The sequence below is a fragment of the Schistocerca serialis genome, chromosome 11 (genome assembly GCF_023864345.2).
Source record: "Schistocerca serialis cubense isolate TAMUIC-IGC-003099 chromosome 11, iqSchSeri2.2, whole genome shotgun sequence".
NCBI classification, from domain to species: Eukaryota; Metazoa; Arthropoda; class Insecta; order Orthoptera; family Acrididae; genus Schistocerca; species Schistocerca serialis.
The window spans coordinates 57,339,822-57,359,095 of NC_064648.1; the positions used below are offsets into that span (position 1 = coordinate 57,339,822).

Below are 19,274 nucleotides of genomic sequence, written 5' to 3' on the forward strand. Positions count from 1 at the left end.
ATATTACATTTCATCCACAATAATGTATGGCCTTAAATGAACTACATGGAAAGTCTATGCAATGTGATTTTACCTCTGCAAATTCTTCAAAATTTCGTGCACCCATGTACTCAATTTCGTGCAGCACAGTAACTATGACGAATAACGAAAATAAATTGAGACCTTTATCAAGCGACGATATCAAGCTGTAATATGCGGATGAACCAAATTTTTTCACCAAATAGTTTTCTTATAATCTCCTAAATATTTCAATGGCTGCCGTCGCGTCCACTCCACTGCCTTGCCAAGAAGACACGTGGCTGTATCTCTGTCACACATGCTGCAGCAACAAGATTCAAATACGTTTGAATTCAAACATAGCCAGTTGCAGCGGGAGACAGGCAGCGACACAGACATTGCTCACATAGGACACTTCCGTAACTACACCTGCGGTTGTGTTTTGTCGCATGAAGCTGTTGCGCACTGTCAGTCTCTTCTGTTGCTCATGTAGGACACAGCCTAAGTCACCTAATGTCCATCAATTCCAGAGAGGGTGAGATGAGCTCAGACGCCACATTCCATCGTATGCTAGATGTGTGCGATCAGGTCGCATATCAACTGGAACTCGCCAATGTGTTCTTCAAACCACTCCATCACACTCCTGGCCTTGTGACATGGCACATGTTATTGAAAACTGCCACTACTGTCAATAAATGTGAGTCAAAGGGCTGTGCGTGGTCTGCAACCAGTGTATAATACTCATTTGCTATCATGGAGCCTTGAGCAAGCTCCACTGGATCCACAAGATCCCCCTGTGAATGTTCCCCACATCATGACGGCGGCACTGCCAGCTTGTCTCTCCACAGAACAGATGGGAGGAGCTTTTCCCCTGGAATATCATTCATGCCCTACCATCCGATTGACGAAGAAGCTATTGGGACTCATCAGACTGTACAATTGTACAATGCTCTGCCACTGCACCAACGTCGAGTGCCGACGGTCACGTGCCCATTTCAGTTTTAGTTGCTGATGTCACAGTGTTAACAATGCCACATGCAGTCATTACCTGTGGAGCCTATCATTAGAGGTGTTCAGTACACTGTGTTGAGACAATTGCAATCTTCCAAGCATTGAAGACTGATGTTAGTGTCACCACAGTTTGCCACTTGTCCTGCTTTAGCAATCTGTGCAGCCTGTGACATCTGACAATGGGTATACTATTCTTTGTGTGTACTGTTTCACCCTGTGTATGCCATAAAGCATTTAACTGTGTCTGAGCCATAACAGGTTACCTCTCAACACAAAGTTCTTCAATTTCAGGTGCAGCACACTGAGCAACTGCTGCTCAGCTTCTAACAAATGACTAAGTTGCTCCACAGCCAGTCACTCCTCCCAAGCACCATTAGTTTAATGGTAATGAAGAGGATTGGTCTGAATATCACACGCAAGTCGAAGCCCACTTTGACACATACAACGTTACAGCTATGATGCCCATTGCTTTCTCTCCATCATCTGTCAGAACTGACATATACTGACTGTGTTTCAAACTGTGCCCCAATTCAGTGTTCAAAATTGTGCCCCGATTTTCGTCATGATGACCTTGTTTGGAAGTTAGATGAACATTCTGTTGCTCAGATATGTATCACTGCAGTGAGGTTCAGATTTATTCGTCTAAAGAAGTTGCCCCAACAGTGTTTTGAACAGTGGATAGCTGAACTTACAGGGTTAAACAAGATATTTCAGGTTTACGTGCTTTGGGCTAAGCCATAGCATTATTTTGTTACATATTGCAGTCACATAAAATGTGTCAGACACATACATTTGCACAGCTGTTCTAAAATTGCTTGAACACAATCTGAAAACACTTGTCTATTGTGGAATCTAAGTACGGTGGACACAATTGAAATTGACTTTGATTCTCCATCTATTTCTCTTGTTAAATGATGCACAAGACCCCCAGTCTAAAGTTCATCCTAATGTTTAAGTGAATAAAACAGTGATCAGAAGAACAGTGAAAGTGAAGGTAAAAACTTTCGGTGGCATCATATGTGAGGTTCACTGCAGAATACAATGAGAAAGTCGTCTTCAGTGCTTTTCAAATTACAGGAAACATTGTCCTTGGTGTGACACAAAATGCTTCCACATGGTATGCAAAGACCTAGCCTGACAGTCTGTTTACAAGGCAGCCTGGGCAAGCACAGGTCCGGTGCACAGATTCAGTGAAGCTTACACGAGGTGCATTTTGTGTCAATGTCACCAACAGAAAAGAAATTTTAGTTCGCAACTGGTGCATCAATAAACATACACGACAGTATCAGTAGCCCACATCATCAGATTCCTACTTCTGCAGTATCTACAGATGGCGCCAGTACTGTGTGTGTGTGTGTGTGTGTGTGTGTGTGTGTGTGTGTGTGTGTGTGTGTGTGTGTGGCAGTGGGGGGGGGACGCTTGCACGCACTCACGCATGCAACATGCCAGCAACTTTTCGTGAACTTGCAATATATGTTTCATGCACTCAGTTCTAGGAAAAGTGCAAAGATTTTTGGGTTAGACTTGTTCAATTTTTCAGTGCCTCTCAGTAAAGTCTGTGTACCCATGTGACAAGAACAGCAGACTGTGTGACCTAGATTTGAAGAGGACTAAAGATTGAGGTGCACAGAACCATTGAAGACAATGCAAAGCCACATTTTTTCATGTTTGGCCTGTCACACGTGCAATCTATGAGGAAGTTGCTCTACACAAACATTGACTAAACTGCCCATAACATTTGAGGAAACATCCTGGCAACTAAGTGCCAGAGTGGTGTCAACCGAGATTGCAGCCTGAGCTGACATCCGTGTATCCGTGGAGGTGCCGCCCACAGACAGCCATCACACTGCCCCAGGTGTTTCACTTGCCATCGACCCAACCGACAGCATCTGTGTTACTGGATACGCGATGCCACATGGACAGTTTTTCAGTTGGTGCTCCTAGTCATTCGCAAGGTGGCTATCGTGGTGTGGACAACAAGCAGCCGTTGGCTGTTGTTCCACTTCCTCTCTTCTCATCTGTGTTCACATTCAGGCCACCTCTCCCCCACCATCACCATGTGACAACACTAGATGACAATGGTATGAAGGTTTTGTGGTGGGGAAATGTGGTGGTGTCAAAGAACGAGGTCCCATAGAACAATCGGTACCTCAGAATGAAACCACAAGTAAGCACTGTCACTGCCAGTTGCAGCAATGATTGAGAGATTTTTTCAAAGACACGCCCTCAACAGTTTCTATATGCCACCACTGCTTAAATAATTAATGTGAGACCAGAGTCTTGTTTAACTTTAACTCTGCAATAATTGCTTAAAATGACAGTATCGTCCCTCTACACAGCCAGCAGCGCAAGAGTTCGTTAGACGCCACCATGTAGTAAAGTTTACAGTCATACATTGAGAGGAGGTACTTATGTGGTAAATTAGTGTTTAGCAACAGTAACAAACGCCACATTCCTGTTAACATGGATTGTTTCAAAGTTAACTATTTCATCTTCTTCAAGTTATGATAAAGAAATACAGTATAATAGTTTGGGTGTGTTGTAGAATCCACTCTGCCTTCTCCAGCAGTAAATCTAAGAAATCCGCATAGTGCTAACAAGTTTTTTTCATCAAGCGCGCGCGCGCACACACGCGCGCGCACCCAAGCGCGCGCGCACGCGCACCCGCGCGCGCGCACGCGCGCGCGCGCGCGCGCGCACGCGCGCGCGCGCGCGCGCGCACACACACACGCGCGCGCGCGCACACACACACGCGCGCGCGCGCACACACGCGCGCGCACACACGCGCGCGCACACACGCGCGCGCACACACGCGCGCGCGCGCGCGCACACACACGCGCGCGCGCGCGCACACACACGCGCGCGCGCGCACACACACGCGCGCGCGCGCACACGCGCGCGCGCGCGCGCACACGCGCGCGCGCGCGCGCACACGCGCGCACACGCGCGCACACGCGCGCACACGCGCGCACACGCGCGCACACGCGCGCACACGCGCGCACACGCGCGCACACGCGCGCACACGCGCGCACACGCGCGCACACGCGCGCACACGCGCGCACACGCGCGCACACGCGCGCACACGCGCGCACACGCGCGCACACGCGCGCACACGCGCGCACACGCGCGCACACGCGCGCACACGCGCGCACACGCGCGCACACGCGCGCACACGCGCGCACACGCGCGCACACGCGCGCACACGCGCGCACACGCGCGCACACGCGCGCACACGCGCGCACACGCGCGCACACACACGCACACACACGCACACACACGCACACACACGCACACACACGCACACACACGCACACACACGCACACACACGCACACACACGCACACACACGCACACACACGCACACACACGCACACACACGCACACACACGCACACACACGCACACACACGCACACACACGCACACACACGCACACACAGATTAATGGTGATCATCTTGTGCTTACCTGGACTCTGGTGTCTCCGCGAGCAGCTTGCTGACCTCTATGACGTCTTCTGGCTGGGTGCGGACTGCGTCAGCCCAGCCCTGCGTTGCCATCACTTCATGCGTGCGCCCCTTTATGTAGGAGATGGCGGTCTGCCTGAGGCCAGGGCAGCAGTGACGCACAGCAAGAACAGCTGTGGCCGCCGCATTGTCCACAGCCAGTGCTGTGGCCAGCTGCTGCTCACACTGAGCCTTCAGGCTAAGCACGCCGTACTTGTCAGCGGCGACTAGTAATTGTGCAGCCATGCTCGCCAGCTGGGGGGCATGGAAGGTATACATGAACGTCAGTAGCTCTCTCAGCACCGGTCCGTCCACATCTCTTATGTCAACCAGGCCACTGCTGGACTCCTCCATGTCGTGGCGAAACATTGCGGCAAACACGGGGCTCCCGGTAACTAGGACGGCTCTGTGTGCCACCAGCCGTGTCTCCCCCGCCGCCAAAGTCACCATGTTACTTTCCCCAGCGTCTAGTAGGCCACCCAGGTATGCAGGTGTGCTCTCCTGAACTCCCTTGCCGGCTGCCATGGTAGTCGATTCTGAAACACAGCGTTACTGAACAGCACTGTCGTTACGCAGCACCGTCAACAAGTGTAGACCTGTATTGATTGACAGTTCGTTAAAACTGTAATATATCTGTTGTGTAATATTGTTGCAACAGGTGAAATGCTACAAGTCTTTGATATCACAATTTTCAAGGTTTTCAATTTAGTTGCAGCATCCTAATTTTCCACAAGATGTCTTCAGAAATAGAGGAGACCAAATTTCTTCAATTTGCAGCTAAGTGCACAAATCTTGCAGTCTTTCAAAATGAAGGAGCTTAGTGTTTTAACATACCATCAGCATCGAGGTCATCTGGGTTTGGGTACAAACTCGGATTAGCTAAGGATGGGGAAGGAAATTGGCCACGCTCTACTTTGAGTTCATTCTAATGTCATTTACATTCAATCGAGCCACAAATTACCTTAGCAAATGGTTCAAATGGCTCTGAGCACTATGGGACTTAACATCGGAGGTCATCAGTCCCCAAGAACTTAGAACTAATTAAACCGAACTAACCTAAGGACATCACACACATCCATGCCCGAGGCAGGATTCGAACCAGCGACCGTAGCGGTCGCGAGGTTTCAGACCGGAGCGCCTAGAACCGCATGGCCACAGCGGCCGGCTTTCTTTAATAGCACATATGGGAAAATGTCTGACCCCACTTGAGTTTCTAAAATGCAAAATATTTATTGAAATACTACAATGCTTGTAGTACCTATAATACTTTGTTGGAAATGGGTTTGTGTTATGAAAGAAAGATATTCATGAACTGTAATTTTAAAAAAACAGTTTCTACAATTTTTATCCAATACTCTAAAATTTAGTACTTGTACAGTATAAGCAGAAATTTTTCCAGGGAGGGGGGCATAATTTATCACTTTTGAGATGTTATCATGCCTCCAGAACTCTCCACGAAATGATCGATGTCAACTCAGTATTTGTATTTATTATGGGTAAATTACTTTGATACTTACAAGACGGGCATGACTCAATTACCTTCTTTGAAGTAAGCCTTTCTGTGTTATTAATAGGATTTTGGACATGACACTTTTCTGAAGTTGACGATCTAACGTTTTATCATTCTACGATAGCATTCAACATGTGTTCAAGAAAATGACCAATAAGTTAGGAAATAAAACTGCAAAATATTTAGAAAACATTTTTATCAAGTACCATTAACGTTAAACTGATAGCAAAAATGAAAAATTTGAAGTATAAAACGATTAGAATTGAGAATAGTATTTGTTATAAGGAAAATGAACAAGTCAAAGAGCCTTTGAGTAATCTTTCAGGAAAGTGATAAAGCAGAAAACAAATTTTAAGGCATAGCGTAATGCACAGGCCATTCTGTTACTACATTGCTCCGGAAAGCGCTACGTTTAGCTACTGATGATTCGTTACGAAACCTGTGACGCACACTGATTCCACGACAGCGGTTAAATGCCGCGTATGCAACTCCACAGCAATATTTCAAAGAAGGCAGTAAAGGAAGTCGACAGAGAGGCTATTTTCAGTCTTTTTATGATCCAAGGTAAAATGGCATGTTTATTGTTGTGGAAGGCAGACCGACTTACAGCCGAACGAAGCTCGCGCTCCATAACCATATGTCTGGTGTCACATTTTCTAAGGAGAACATGACAACTTCTACAACATTATTTCAGTGGTACAGGCTGGCGCACGAAAAATCGGCCCCGAGTATTGGACTGCCCATTGTCGCCCACCAATCGTCATCTATTGTTTTGCAGTTGGGACTCGCATTGGCTTATTTGGTATTTCTTTATTGCCTAATTGTTGTTGTTGTTGTTGTTGTTGTTGTTGTGGTCTTCAGTCCTGAGACTGGTTTGATGCAGCTCTACATGCATTGCCTAATTATTACATGTTTATCCGTTTATTGTATCTGCTCGTAACGGGCTTAGTTGGCGAGCAGTCTTTAAGCGGGGCCGCTTTTCCGTGAGCGACCCTATACTATTTCACTGCAATCAGCCATGTAACGCTTCAATTGGCTACCACGAGAGGTTCTGCAGAATCACGGAAATTACTTCAACAAGTATGTGAGTTCTGCAATGAATAAAAACCCTGTATTCCAGAGGGAAGGCAAGTGCCCTCTCTTGGCGGCTTCCATCCTTCAGTCACCTACACTACTGGTTTTCAATTTTTCTTAAGAACCGTATACCATGCACAAATGAACGGTGAACAAATAAAGATGAACGGCTCCCAAAAAAGAACGATCACCAGTGAACTAGTGCCGAAGGATGAACGTGTCTGTCCATCTCTACACAGCACCCAGCAGCCGTGTACTGCGGCAGGGTGGGTCAATGATGCGTTTCGTGGCAAATTTTACTTATAAGATTGCCGCATTACTGAGAACCGACAATGAAATTCAACGTCTCTTAACATTTTCATCGTGCATAGAACTGGGGGGGGGGGGGGAGGAGTGGGGGTCAGCTAGGTAAGAAACGCGGTATTTGTTCAGAGTGTTGGGCCTTACGACTGTCGTTTTAGAACGCATTTTAAATTGACGAATTTATGTTTCGTTGCCATTTTATTGAAACGTTAACCACAAAAACACAGTGTCAACGAGTATCACTTATTCCGCATTTCACTACAGGATGAATGTCTGGTACCATTTTTTTCTTCGTCGTCTTGTTCTTAGAGTAATGCTAATTCAAAAACAAAGCTCGCAAGTTGAAATCTTGCAAGTGAGCTTCTGTGGGTGGATTTTGTTCTCTCCAAAGAGTAAAAAAAGCAGCGAGCAGAGCTAAGTGCAAACTTCGGCAAATTTGTAGCTGCAGACTTGTGAAGTCGTGAAAATTTACGTCGGAGGGCACAGAACTCTGGGAGACTAATGTTGCTATGAAATTAATCACGCACACGTCACACTACAGGTGTGTTGAGTTCTGGCTATGGCCGAGTTTCCACACTGTCGACGTAACCCGAGAATCGGTGAAACTGCGCAACCCTTTGCAAGCTGGAAGGCGGTACGGAAACTCGACCTAACCGCAGATTCATTCGTTTAGCGTTGCCCCTGAAAACAAATGTACTCTCGTAGAGAAAATGCTGGGAAAATTGAGACGTTTATTTCTCTGCTCCTATATGATGAATACTTTCTTCAGTCTTTTGTAAGGAATCTATTGTAATGTTGTTAATTGAATTTATCGTTCTGTTCAAAGTTTTGAAATACACTAATTGAACACTGATCGTATAAAGACACCACCGTATCCAATACACATATACACTAGGCAGGCATCCTGCACCGACAATGACGATGTGTGTGACCGCTTTGAAGTTTCTAACCCGACCATCGTTCTATTTTTCATTCCTTTAAAACCAGCTACTTTCCGTTTCAAAGAGAGACTACACACTGAAGCTTCATTTTCTTCAAAAAGAATTTAATGGCTATTTCACATATTTGGAGTGTTTACTCTCAGATCCCAAACGATCTGGATGTATTCGAATTACAAGTACAGCTAAGAATTGTTTGAAACACGGACTGCGTAAGGGGCTGCACCACACCGAAAGATGCGGAAATAATTTTTTATTTCTATCACCATCGAACGAAACCATCTTTTCTTCGACCTTGAAACAAGCTTGGGGACATGCTTCCGGCCTGTCCAGAACAGTGTCCCTCGCGCTGCCCACTGCCTGCAGCGCCACCCCCCCTCCCCCCACTCACGCGCGGCTACTCGTACTACGGACTCGCCGGGGCAGCGACACAGCCCGGCCGTTTTCGGGAAGAAAGAATGCGATCCCTGTGCCGAAGTCGCGACTGCAGGCGACGAAGCGCGCTGCTCAACTTGTCGAGAGGTATTGCAATAAAAGTACAGATATGCCTACGTTACGCCTTCTAGTACTTGTGCCTACTGCACGAACAACAAATGCTTTTTGTTTACAGAGAGCTGAAGTTAGTTAATTAGGCCTATGTTAGGCGACACTGAAAACATGGTGTATACGCGGACAAGGAAAAAAATTTCCCGGTTAAAAATACTTTCTCCCAGGTGAAGACACGCTTTTTCCGTGATAAGTGACACTATATTTTCCCTTATCAATCCTTTGAATGGTTATGATTTTTTACACGGCTGTAGAATTTCCTGGCACTTAAGAAAACGAAACTCAGGGAAGAAAAACACGTTTTGGAAATATATTTGGGGTTGAGTTGGATTGTTTGGGGGAAGAGAGCAAACAGCGAGGTCATCGGATTATGGAAGTCGGCAGTGCCCTTTCAAAGGAACCATCCAGGCACTTGCCTGGAGGGATTCAGAGAAATCACGGAAAATCTACATCAGGGCGGAGGGCGCGGGATTGAACCGTCGTCCTCCCGAATGCGAGTCCAAATATATTTGATGTGCAGCAACATCTGCGCTGCGTATTTTCTTATTACGAAAGTATACATTGGAATGCCACCAAACACCGCATGTCACTTTCCGAATCATTGAAATCGAGATTGCGAAGCGCTTTTGTAAGCCAGTCATAGCTCATGTCACGTGATCTCGCCAGTCGATGACAGTGGATATTCAGAGCATAGATAGGACACGTGATGTAGACAGCCAACACCAACATCACTGTTCAGTAGCACGAACACGCAAACAGGGAAAGTTAATAGTTTAATATACATAGTGTTGCTACAAGAAAAGAAAAGCTTACACATATAATATTGGTCTCTAACGTTAATAAGCTGCAAGAGAAGCTGCATATAATGTCGATCTTTTTTGCGCGTGTTACACTTTAAGATATATCGTACAAATGTGCGAGTAACACTTAATGACATAAATGTCTGATCTTCAGGGTTTGAAATTTTTCTAAATGGCCCGTTATCAAGGAGTTGATTTTTTAAACGAGAGTCAAGCGCTCTGTGATATAAGAAATTCATGGTACATTCTCGCACATAGTTCAACTTACGTAAATGGATATTTACTTTGAAATTAACGCATTTCAAACCACCAGTCGCAGTATTTTCCCGCGACCTGTCAGAAATAGGTTCGTTTCAGCAGTTGCCAGAGAATATAGATAACAGGCGACACAGCGCTTGCGCAGCTATGATGACGTAATAAGCCCGTATGTATGTACGTGTAAAACATTGAAAGCTCATACATATGTCATAAAAGAAACAAGGCATCAGAGGATACTCCAAGAGCATCGGAATTTCGTGAACCATACTAAAATGTGCACATTTAAAGTGCATACTTAAAGTGCACATTCGTATGTCCAGATTCCCAATGAATTAGGCCTCGACCTGATATTAAGCTTTTCAGTGTGGTTTTCGAGATGTAAATTTTCTTGCAGCGCCAGTACTGTATTATATCATGTTTGGTTCTTTATTATGGCATAATGCCATACGTACTAGAAGATGGAAACGTGCACTAGAAATGCAGCGAACAGTTCAAACTAGCAAGTACTGTGGAATTAAACATTTCATTTCAGGTACGTTGACCTCTTCAGCAGAAAAGGTTAATAAAAGCCAAATTTCTTTAGCAAACAGATGACAGTAACTTCATTGTTCTGCAAGGCGATTAATGCTTGCCTGTCACAAAGGTGGAAATAAAATTTGAAACTAATGACATATTTTAGCTTTCCGTAATTATGTGAATGTATTTTAATTCACTTGATGGCTCCCGGCCACAGATATCCGTTTTGTTTTCATTTGCCATGAGAGTAAACGAAGGGGAAACAGCAAAACCACTAAATGTAAACACGGGTCACGTGGAGACTACCCACTATAACTCAGACTGCTCTGCGCATCAGCCCCGGATCTACAGATATTTGCGGAACGGGCCAATACTAAAAAAATCGAATTTTCAAAAATATGTTCATCTTGTAGCGCACATCTTTCTGAAAAGTCGAACACAAAACATGTGTGTTCGAGGAAATGTAATACATATTATTTGGCCCTAAGTGTGCCAAAGTGCAGTGCTCTTGATAAAGCATTCTTTTACCGCAAGTCACTGTATTTCGCTCTGTGGAATTGATACGTGTAAATTTTGTAATGGATGCCATCAAACTATATTCAGGACAGTGGAAATTGAAATATCTTGTGGTGCCTCTCCTGTTCCCTGTCGGCCGGTTTGACAGCCTGCCCCTCTTTAAAAAATCTCGCAATTAACAGCGGATGGGATTATTTGTAATCGGGAGAACAATAACTTCAGAAAATTTGCACCCTTTATTGCCAATTAGCTAATAACTTGCTGTTTTGTGTGACAAAATTAAATATCGGACACACAAGACTAATACAGACAGGAGACATGGAAGAATGTACACATTTCTTCAATCCTTAGCTCCTAGCATATTTTTCTCTCTAATCTTGCTACAGCTTTACATGGCGTGCTTTCCTTTCTGCAAAAGAATCTATTACCTCATCAAAGTTCGTCGAACGTTTTGCTACATGAAAAATCGAAATGTTATCTAATTATTTTCCGGTTAGGCGTTATTACGTGTTCGTACAACACGTTTTCCGCGTTACTTCCAGAATAGAACTTAAGCGGCTGCTAGCCGGGGACTGTACAACTGGTCCTTACTAGAGTAGCTATCTGGACAAAAATTTTCTGTCAAAATTTAATTTTCTTGGATACACCGAGAAGATAATACGTAATCTTTCTCACCCATTATTCCTGCCAGTCGTTTATTTCCATTCTGGTAGTATGAATCTATGGATTTCGCTAGTAATTATAACAACCCCGATCATTCGCAAACCCAATCAACCACACAATCAAGACAGCGATTGGCATTCATCCGTTCGGCTTTACTCTGCTCAGCTCGTATAGCCCCGTCCCCTTTTGTCTGCGTGAAGTTTATTTCTAGATTCGACGAGGATTCTCCTAACGCCGGCCGCGGTGGCCGCGCGGTTCTAGCGCTGCAGTCCGGAACCGCGGGACTGCTACGGTCACAGGATCGAATCCTGCCTCGAGCATGGATGTGTGTGATGTCCTTGGTTAGCTAGGTTTAAGTAGTTCTAAGTTCTAGGGGACTGATGACCTATGATGTTAAGTCCCATAGTGTTCAGAGCCACTTGAACCATTTTTTGATACTCCTAACAGAGACATTACGAACAATATGCACGCATTCAAATATGAACTTATGATTCATTAAGAAATCAACTTAAAATGTGTTCAAAAACCAGAAGGGAAGCTTTTCAAAATCATAAGAATAAACGATAGACAAACGTGCGCTGGATCCTAGGCGCTTGGTGAAACAAGTCCCCCACCCCCCTTAAGAATATGAATTTGGAGGCCCTTTTTTCCCGGTGGCATCCAGCTGCCTGCTGCGACTGCTTCACAGCCAACAGTGACATTCCTTTGGCCAAAGTGGAAGAAACTACTCAAACGCGACTCAACTGCTAACGCGCATGAGCCCGCTCGTAACTGCTAAAACGAATCAAATGTAAACAGTTGTGACTTCACGCTCATCGGAGGCAATTTGTTGTTATGAAGCATTGCATAGTCTTCCCAAAGCCTTTGACACATTTTGCTGTTCGCAGACGCTTGCACGAGCACTGTATGTCGTCGTTGTACATGGCGCATTTTATTTTCGTTTTTTTCTCTCGTTTATGTTTTATTGTTGAAGTATTATTCTGCAGTAGCGGGAAACAGTAATATCCTTTGTTAGAGTACCGGTTCTTACCAGTCAAAATTACAAAAATTTAACTGAAAACTAAAACAATGAAAAATTCCCGGGTTTTTGCCGGTTTTCTCCCGGATGAAATTATTCCCGGGTTTTTCCCGGATCGTATACACTCTGTGAAACACTTTCTGCCAAGTGCACTTATTTCCGTGTTGAGGTTTTGCTGTATACGAAACCTACTTTGAGTGGCCATCCGCCTCGTTCACCAAGTAGCCTGTTATGTATTTAGGTATTTGCCTGTCACGATATTAAATTGTAAAAATAAAGAAAAGAAAAAGTTTAAACAGGCAGGCAGATAAAATATATCGTAAAGTGTAAATATTACTGCCTCATTTGAAAGAATGTGTACATAGTCATATTTAAGTAAATAAAGGCAATACATGGAAGCGACAAAGTACTTCTCAGGACAGGGAATCGTTACAAAGAAATTACAGAGAACTTGCTGCAAATTCGTGTTCCGCACATCAATACTATTAATTCGGTCTCTCAGAATCTAGATACCCTGCGATGAAATACATCAATAGATTACAAAGTAGTTTAAATCTGTTACGTGGTTAACAGAAGCAATCACACAGCAATCATGCGTACAAAAGTGTCAAACGTGCGGCATCCACGACAGACTTGAACCTTCGACAGACGTGATGATCGGTCATTCTTCCAGCAAAAAAGTAAAACCCTCTCGGTAGCTGGAGACGTCTGGCAGTTTTCCAGATCTCACAACTCGAGTACCGTATTTATATACTTTCCTCAAATGGACTAACTTGTACTGGAGTAAACGAATAGGTCACGTTAAGTATAGGCCTGTTTCTGTTTTGTGTTACAGGGCCCTACACTTAATGGAATAAGTGAACAAAGCCAGAAATTGAGCTTCGAATTTTACCTACAGTGCTGTGGCAAAGTAACGTACTTTCTTTCACAGCTGCGATGATAACAAATCTACCTCAATTCTCCCAATTATTACACTCGAAATGACAATTTCAATTCTACCGTCGTTATCGGCTGCGCGTAAGAATTTACACTTCTCTTTAACCCTTAACTCACGAAGTGCTATCTCCCAGCCCGCGTGAAAATTTCGAACTGTCTCTCGAAGGTCAATTCTGGCAGAATGCTTCTATATCCCCACCTGCCTTTTCCCTCAAGCACCAACTCCACAATATTTTGTGAGCTGCACTACTGTCTTCTTTGTCTGTTGTTTACACGTGTTGCTGACAAGTGATGTCTCCTAGACCGCGTCTCGTGAACTTGTCAGTTTTAACGATCGAAAGTTTAATGAAACCATTTGTCAGTGGATGCAGGGACATGTCAATGACAAAGGTCAAGAAATAGCCGGATTTTACGAGATCCAGTGATCGCAGTTCTGCTGGCGAAGGGTCATTCGGAGGAAGAACTTCAGGACAATTGTGATGTGGTCCTCTGTTTCTCCAATAAAATTCTTAATGCTTTAGTTAAAATTTTATGTTCACTGTGGTGATACAGAAAACAATGTCACTTTTTCAGACTTTCGTTTTGTATCTATAGAGCAATTTTTATGTGCACGTTGAAATCCCAGCATTTAGTTGATGTGAGAATTTACTTGCTACAGTTGTACTGTAATTTTTGAGAATCTAAAATTCAGTTCTGTAAAACTTCGTTTATGTCTACTATTTAAAAATCCGCACAAAATGTGAAATAAAAAGTAAACTCCTGCAAATCAATAAAGATTATTTAAAAAACACTTAAGTAATTCTAAAACGAAATGTCATTTAACTTAAAAATATCAAATTATTTGCGCCTTAAATCTCAGATTAAACACAGGGATCTCAGAGACACTATCTCGTAGTATACGTTACAGAAAAGTCACTTTGATAGTTAAGGGTTAATCTCGTCATTTGACTCATTTTTTAACACTTTATGGTGGCACAAGGGAGCTGCATGAAAATAAATTTAAAACGGTGGTAGAGACATGGCTGAAGGAGAAAGCATTCTCCAGTACAAGTGAATTCATGTGTAATAACAAAACCTTTTATACAATGAAAAATATGATAGTCTTTTATATAATGAAAAATAAGATGCTCTTTTATATAACAGTGTGATTGTGAACTAACAAAATTGTATCTTACGACAAACAACAAAATTTGTCTGTGCAACCGGTGTAACTAATTATGGACGAGTAGAAGATATGCAATATTTACGTAATAGTATCTATATGTTAACCTTTTGTATAACCATCTGTGGAATTATGTATCTACTCTTTGTATAATTTGTGTAACAAACTGTATAATTATGTAACAAATGACGATGCCTTATACAACATAAAGGCAAATAAAATCCAATTCAATTCAAGTGAAGAAGTTGGTAAGTGACAGCGCCAGAACCGGCAACATTCGTTGCTTCGTACAGAAAGATACGACTAATGCGGAAGCATGACTGCAACAACTTTTCTGCACAACAAGCCGCACACAAATCCGACGCGTCTCAAAGAGATCTCTGATGCGTTGTGAACGCAGCATGCTCTCGTATCACGCAACTTTTAACACGAGAAAAGCCAAACAAAGCGCTGCAGCACTGCAGAGAACAAAAAACGTGTGGTATTTGATCGCTTCCCCCTCAGCAGCAAATCTCAAAAGAGGAGACGTGACAGAACGATAAAAAAAACAGATTCATTTCATGAAGCACGAACATTACAGTAACTTTTCAAGGATTCGCAAACTACTCACCCCATCTTCGGCTCAGTCCAACCAAGATATAGGGGAACACAACAGATCGGACGTTCACCACTGCCTCAGTTCCAGAACATTGTGAAAATATTGAAATTCACGCAAGCGCTGTGTTTCACCGCCAGAATCATGTCGGCATGTCGCCACGTGTTCTGCTTCGCGAGTCGATTCGGAACGCCCGCGCACGAAACAGCTTTTCTTCCCCCTAGTTACGCGTATTTTTGCATTTATTTATGAACATAACATTATAACAATACATGAACAGAAAAATGTAACTACGTCTGATTACTTTAGAAATGAGTTGAAGAGTGTAATATTTGTCATATAAAAGCGAGAAAAAGAGAAGAACGATTTGAAATTATCCTGAACGTGTCTTCAATGCCGCCAGTATTCTCATTATGAAACGCTGTATGAAAATGCTCTCGTTAATTTGCACTCCGTTTCAAGCAAAAACAAGTTTTTGTCGTGTCTAAATATTTATGACGTATCTCCTGGCGCGTTTGCCGTACAATGATATAATTTAGCCGATACTTTCAGTGGAGTATGTGGACACTGCCTGCGAAGTGCGCTGCAAACAGCGTCGCTACTAATGAGGCAACAAAACGCCATGTCTGATGCCGAAGTTGACTGCACGAGCAGCGAAAGTGTGGCTGTTCACGTTGTGTGTGGTTTGTAGGGCCAGGAGGAAAGAGGATAGCGAGAGAAATAACAGCCTTTGGAATTTTGTTGAGTTTATCGCAAATCGCTAAGCTGTCTCGTTCTCAAATACTGGGTGACTAACGTCCGGGAATTTCAACCCCTGCAAGAGACACTCTTAGTGGACTGTGATACTTTCCTTACTGCGTGAGACCCGTAACAAAATTGTACCTCTTAAATACTAGATTACGACAGCATTTTAGATGTTTAAATTCGGCCAGTTTATGTGAAACATTCAAAATTAAATTTCTGCTGGGGGTTCCGTAACAGAGATGGCTACGGCTGATCGAACCAGAGGCAGAAGACGTAGTGTCGCACTAAAACTCACTCAGTCTGCTGCATTTGATGGTTATCGCCGACTTTCGTCCTGCGAACATATTTTATTTCGATGCAGCGACATAATAAAGAACGCGTGGTTTTGACTTTAAATATGTGTGGTACGAGAATTCTGCAGGAATCTACACTGGCACATCGAAACACTGACCGACTGAATGTGGCGCTATTTTCCATTTGTACCACGTTATTCTCTCTCAGGTTTTCAGCGATTAAATGACTCTACAAAAGGCAGGAAATAACGAGCAAAAAATTATTAAACACTCGACACGGTAATTTAACACACTATTCGCCATTCGTAGCGATGCTAATTTTCTGTTTTCAAAGTACGACGCCGTATTGTAAAGGAGCAATTTTGCTCAGTTTGCGAGTTAGGCGACGGACCACACAAAAGCGTGGAAAACAGCGGAACAACGTCCGCAGCTTCCAGAAATTACAGTAGAGGCCGGCTGCCCGCCTTACCTTCCTCTGGTATTCCCCCGGAGAAGTGATAGAAAGCAGCTCTCGAGCAGACAGCACCGCGTCTCGCCGTTCTATACCCCTCGCTCCTCAGTCCTCACTCCAGAACTGGGCCGCACAAACAGCCGAGGCGCGCGGCTGCCGCCACCCAGCGCTGACGTCACGGGGCGGCGTTGCCAGCTGGGCCCAGGGCAGGCGAGGGAGCGGCTGCGGCAGAGCCGGCCGGCGAGGCGTCTACGTCGGTGTGCGCACTGCCGGGCCGCCTGCCTCCATCCACACCACGGTGTCTCGTGGTGCGCTTTGCTGTTCGCAAGGCAAACCCCGTTTACGTGGGGCTCCCAACACATGATTTCGTAAACCGAATTCCCAACACCGCTTCTGCGTAGTCATATAAACACTTCAAAATCTACTCTTTTTTTTTTCCTGCCTTTGCACAGGTGTTCAATAGCACCCGCTGAGATGCATGCCATTTGTCAATGCGGTGCTCAAATTGTTCCCACACTGCAGCGAGCAGATTTCAAGTCACAGCTTCCATAGCTTCTGTTCTGCGATGTTTCAGTTCATTCAAGTAACGGAACCACATAAACAGTCTTTCATAAGCCCCCACAAGGAACAATCACAAACAGTCCGGTCCGGTGACCTTGGAGGCCAGTAATGTAAGACTATCATTTGGTCCATTGGCGTGAGCTGCAGTCCCTCGGCGTGAGGCCGCATCAGGAGTGTGAGCAGGGGGTTGGGTGGGGTGGTGTGGCGGGGGCCGCGGCGCGCAGGCCTCTGCTGGTGCGGCCTTGAGCGCCTGCGGTCGCCGCCCGCCCCCCAAGGCTGCCACCCCGTTGCCGCTCGCTCCTGACTTGGGTTCCGCCACGGAGGAAGACTGCCGTTACCATCGCCGTTCTGCTTCGACGCGATCCTGACACAACACAGATTACACGTTCAAATGTGTCCTCACACATAATCGAAAGTATTATTTCGCTGAGTAGGTTTTATTTAATTTCAGGTGCCTTGCAACAGCACGTTAAACAGTCGAGTTCTCTCAACAAAAAAGACTTACATTCTAATTTTACAACATCTTAAATTTGGCGTGAGTGCTTTACAATTGGCGTACCATTTACAAGAAAAGATTCTCTAACCCAGGAATATTTAATCTAAAGTGTGCCATGATTACTTTACATGTAGCAAAAGTTTAGTGACAAAATAATAGGCTGATCTGCGAATATTTTAGTCCAAAGTGTGTCATGAATATTTTACATGTGGCACATACATTTGAACACAAAATTGTCAATACTCTTTCCCTTTGATGGGCCAGTCACAGGATGAGAAACTAAAATTCGTCACTGTTGGGAAATGTTTGGCTATGACGTTGAGGTAGCTGAGGATGCGGCCGCTTTTACCAAATCGTCTCTCCCGATCATGCAGTAGTTCGCAAAGTTTACTACGTCACTTTCTTCCATCGGGTTTTCATTCTCATGTACTCTATATACTGGCAAACTGATTAAACGAGTTAGTACCCCAAAGTTAGAGTCTATGCTAACCATTTATTCTTGATGTTCATTTTATTTCTTCACTATTGAAATTACTCCACGAATTAGTAATATAATAGATGGAGAAATCAAGACACTTTAAAGGTCTCAGTAACATGCAACCCTTCACTCGCAGCATTGAGGCTTAGGTGCATTTGCTCCTTCAATTACACGTGCAAAAGTCCATTAAGTCACACAGTCTGAATACTAGCCCACAATTACTAACGTTACAAACAGTGAACACTATAAAACAACTAAAAGACTCTTTTAGCAAAAATACAATTCCGTCATTTACATCACTGAGGTTAAGGTTTGCTTTTGCTCATTCACTTTACTGTTGTCCCTGATTAGGATGTCTTCCTTCCAGACCTGTTCTGTGCCCATTGTTTTTTATCTGAGGCTTTCAATCTTCGTTGAGGTACCATCAATTTGTTCAGCATTAATGTGTTAACACGTGATTAACAGTGGCTATGTTATCTTATCTAAAAGTGTTTACCCAGAGGTATAAATTCCTCATGGATAATTTCCTTTACTAGTTATTTGCGATTGTGCTAATGGCAAAAGTTTGCAACAAATTTAGCTACCTGGTATAATGTAAGTTTATGTCTAAACTTAATTTAAAATCATGGTAGTTAACGATAAAATTTCTCTTGTTAATGATTATTTAAATATTTATGCTTATCAAGGTTAACCATTATGATTCTTTTATTTTTACATACTTATAAACACTGCTTTTTCTATTCCCTGTTCTCTGCTTTGCCTTGAAAGGTGTCTCATTGTAAGGAGAGTTGTGGAACATTGTCGCTGCAAGTAGATCTCCTTCACGATATGGTCTGGTCGTGGTTTCCGTCGGCACAGTCCCAGATATACTTCGTCGTCCTGAAACACAGAATTCTCAGGCTCTTC

At 44.0% G+C, this 19,274-nt stretch overlaps 1 protein-coding gene across 1 annotated transcript in view; it reads right to left on the minus strand.

Moving 5' to 3' along the window:
• LOC126426891 (ankyrin repeat domain-containing protein 23-like) overlaps positions 1-16,960 on the minus strand; it is a 40,307-nt gene extending 23,347 nt beyond the window's left edge. The window contains exons 1-2 of the mRNA XM_050088980.1: positions 16,852-16,960; positions 4,473-5,046 (exon numbers count right to left, since the gene is read on the minus strand). Coding sequence (XP_049944937.1) covers positions 4,473-5,035 — 563 coding nt within the window. The 5' untranslated portion in view covers positions 5,036-5,046; positions 16,852-16,960. The remainder of the gene's footprint in view (positions 1-4,472; positions 5,047-16,851) is intronic.
• Positions 16,961-19,274: the final 2,314 nt, after the last annotated feature.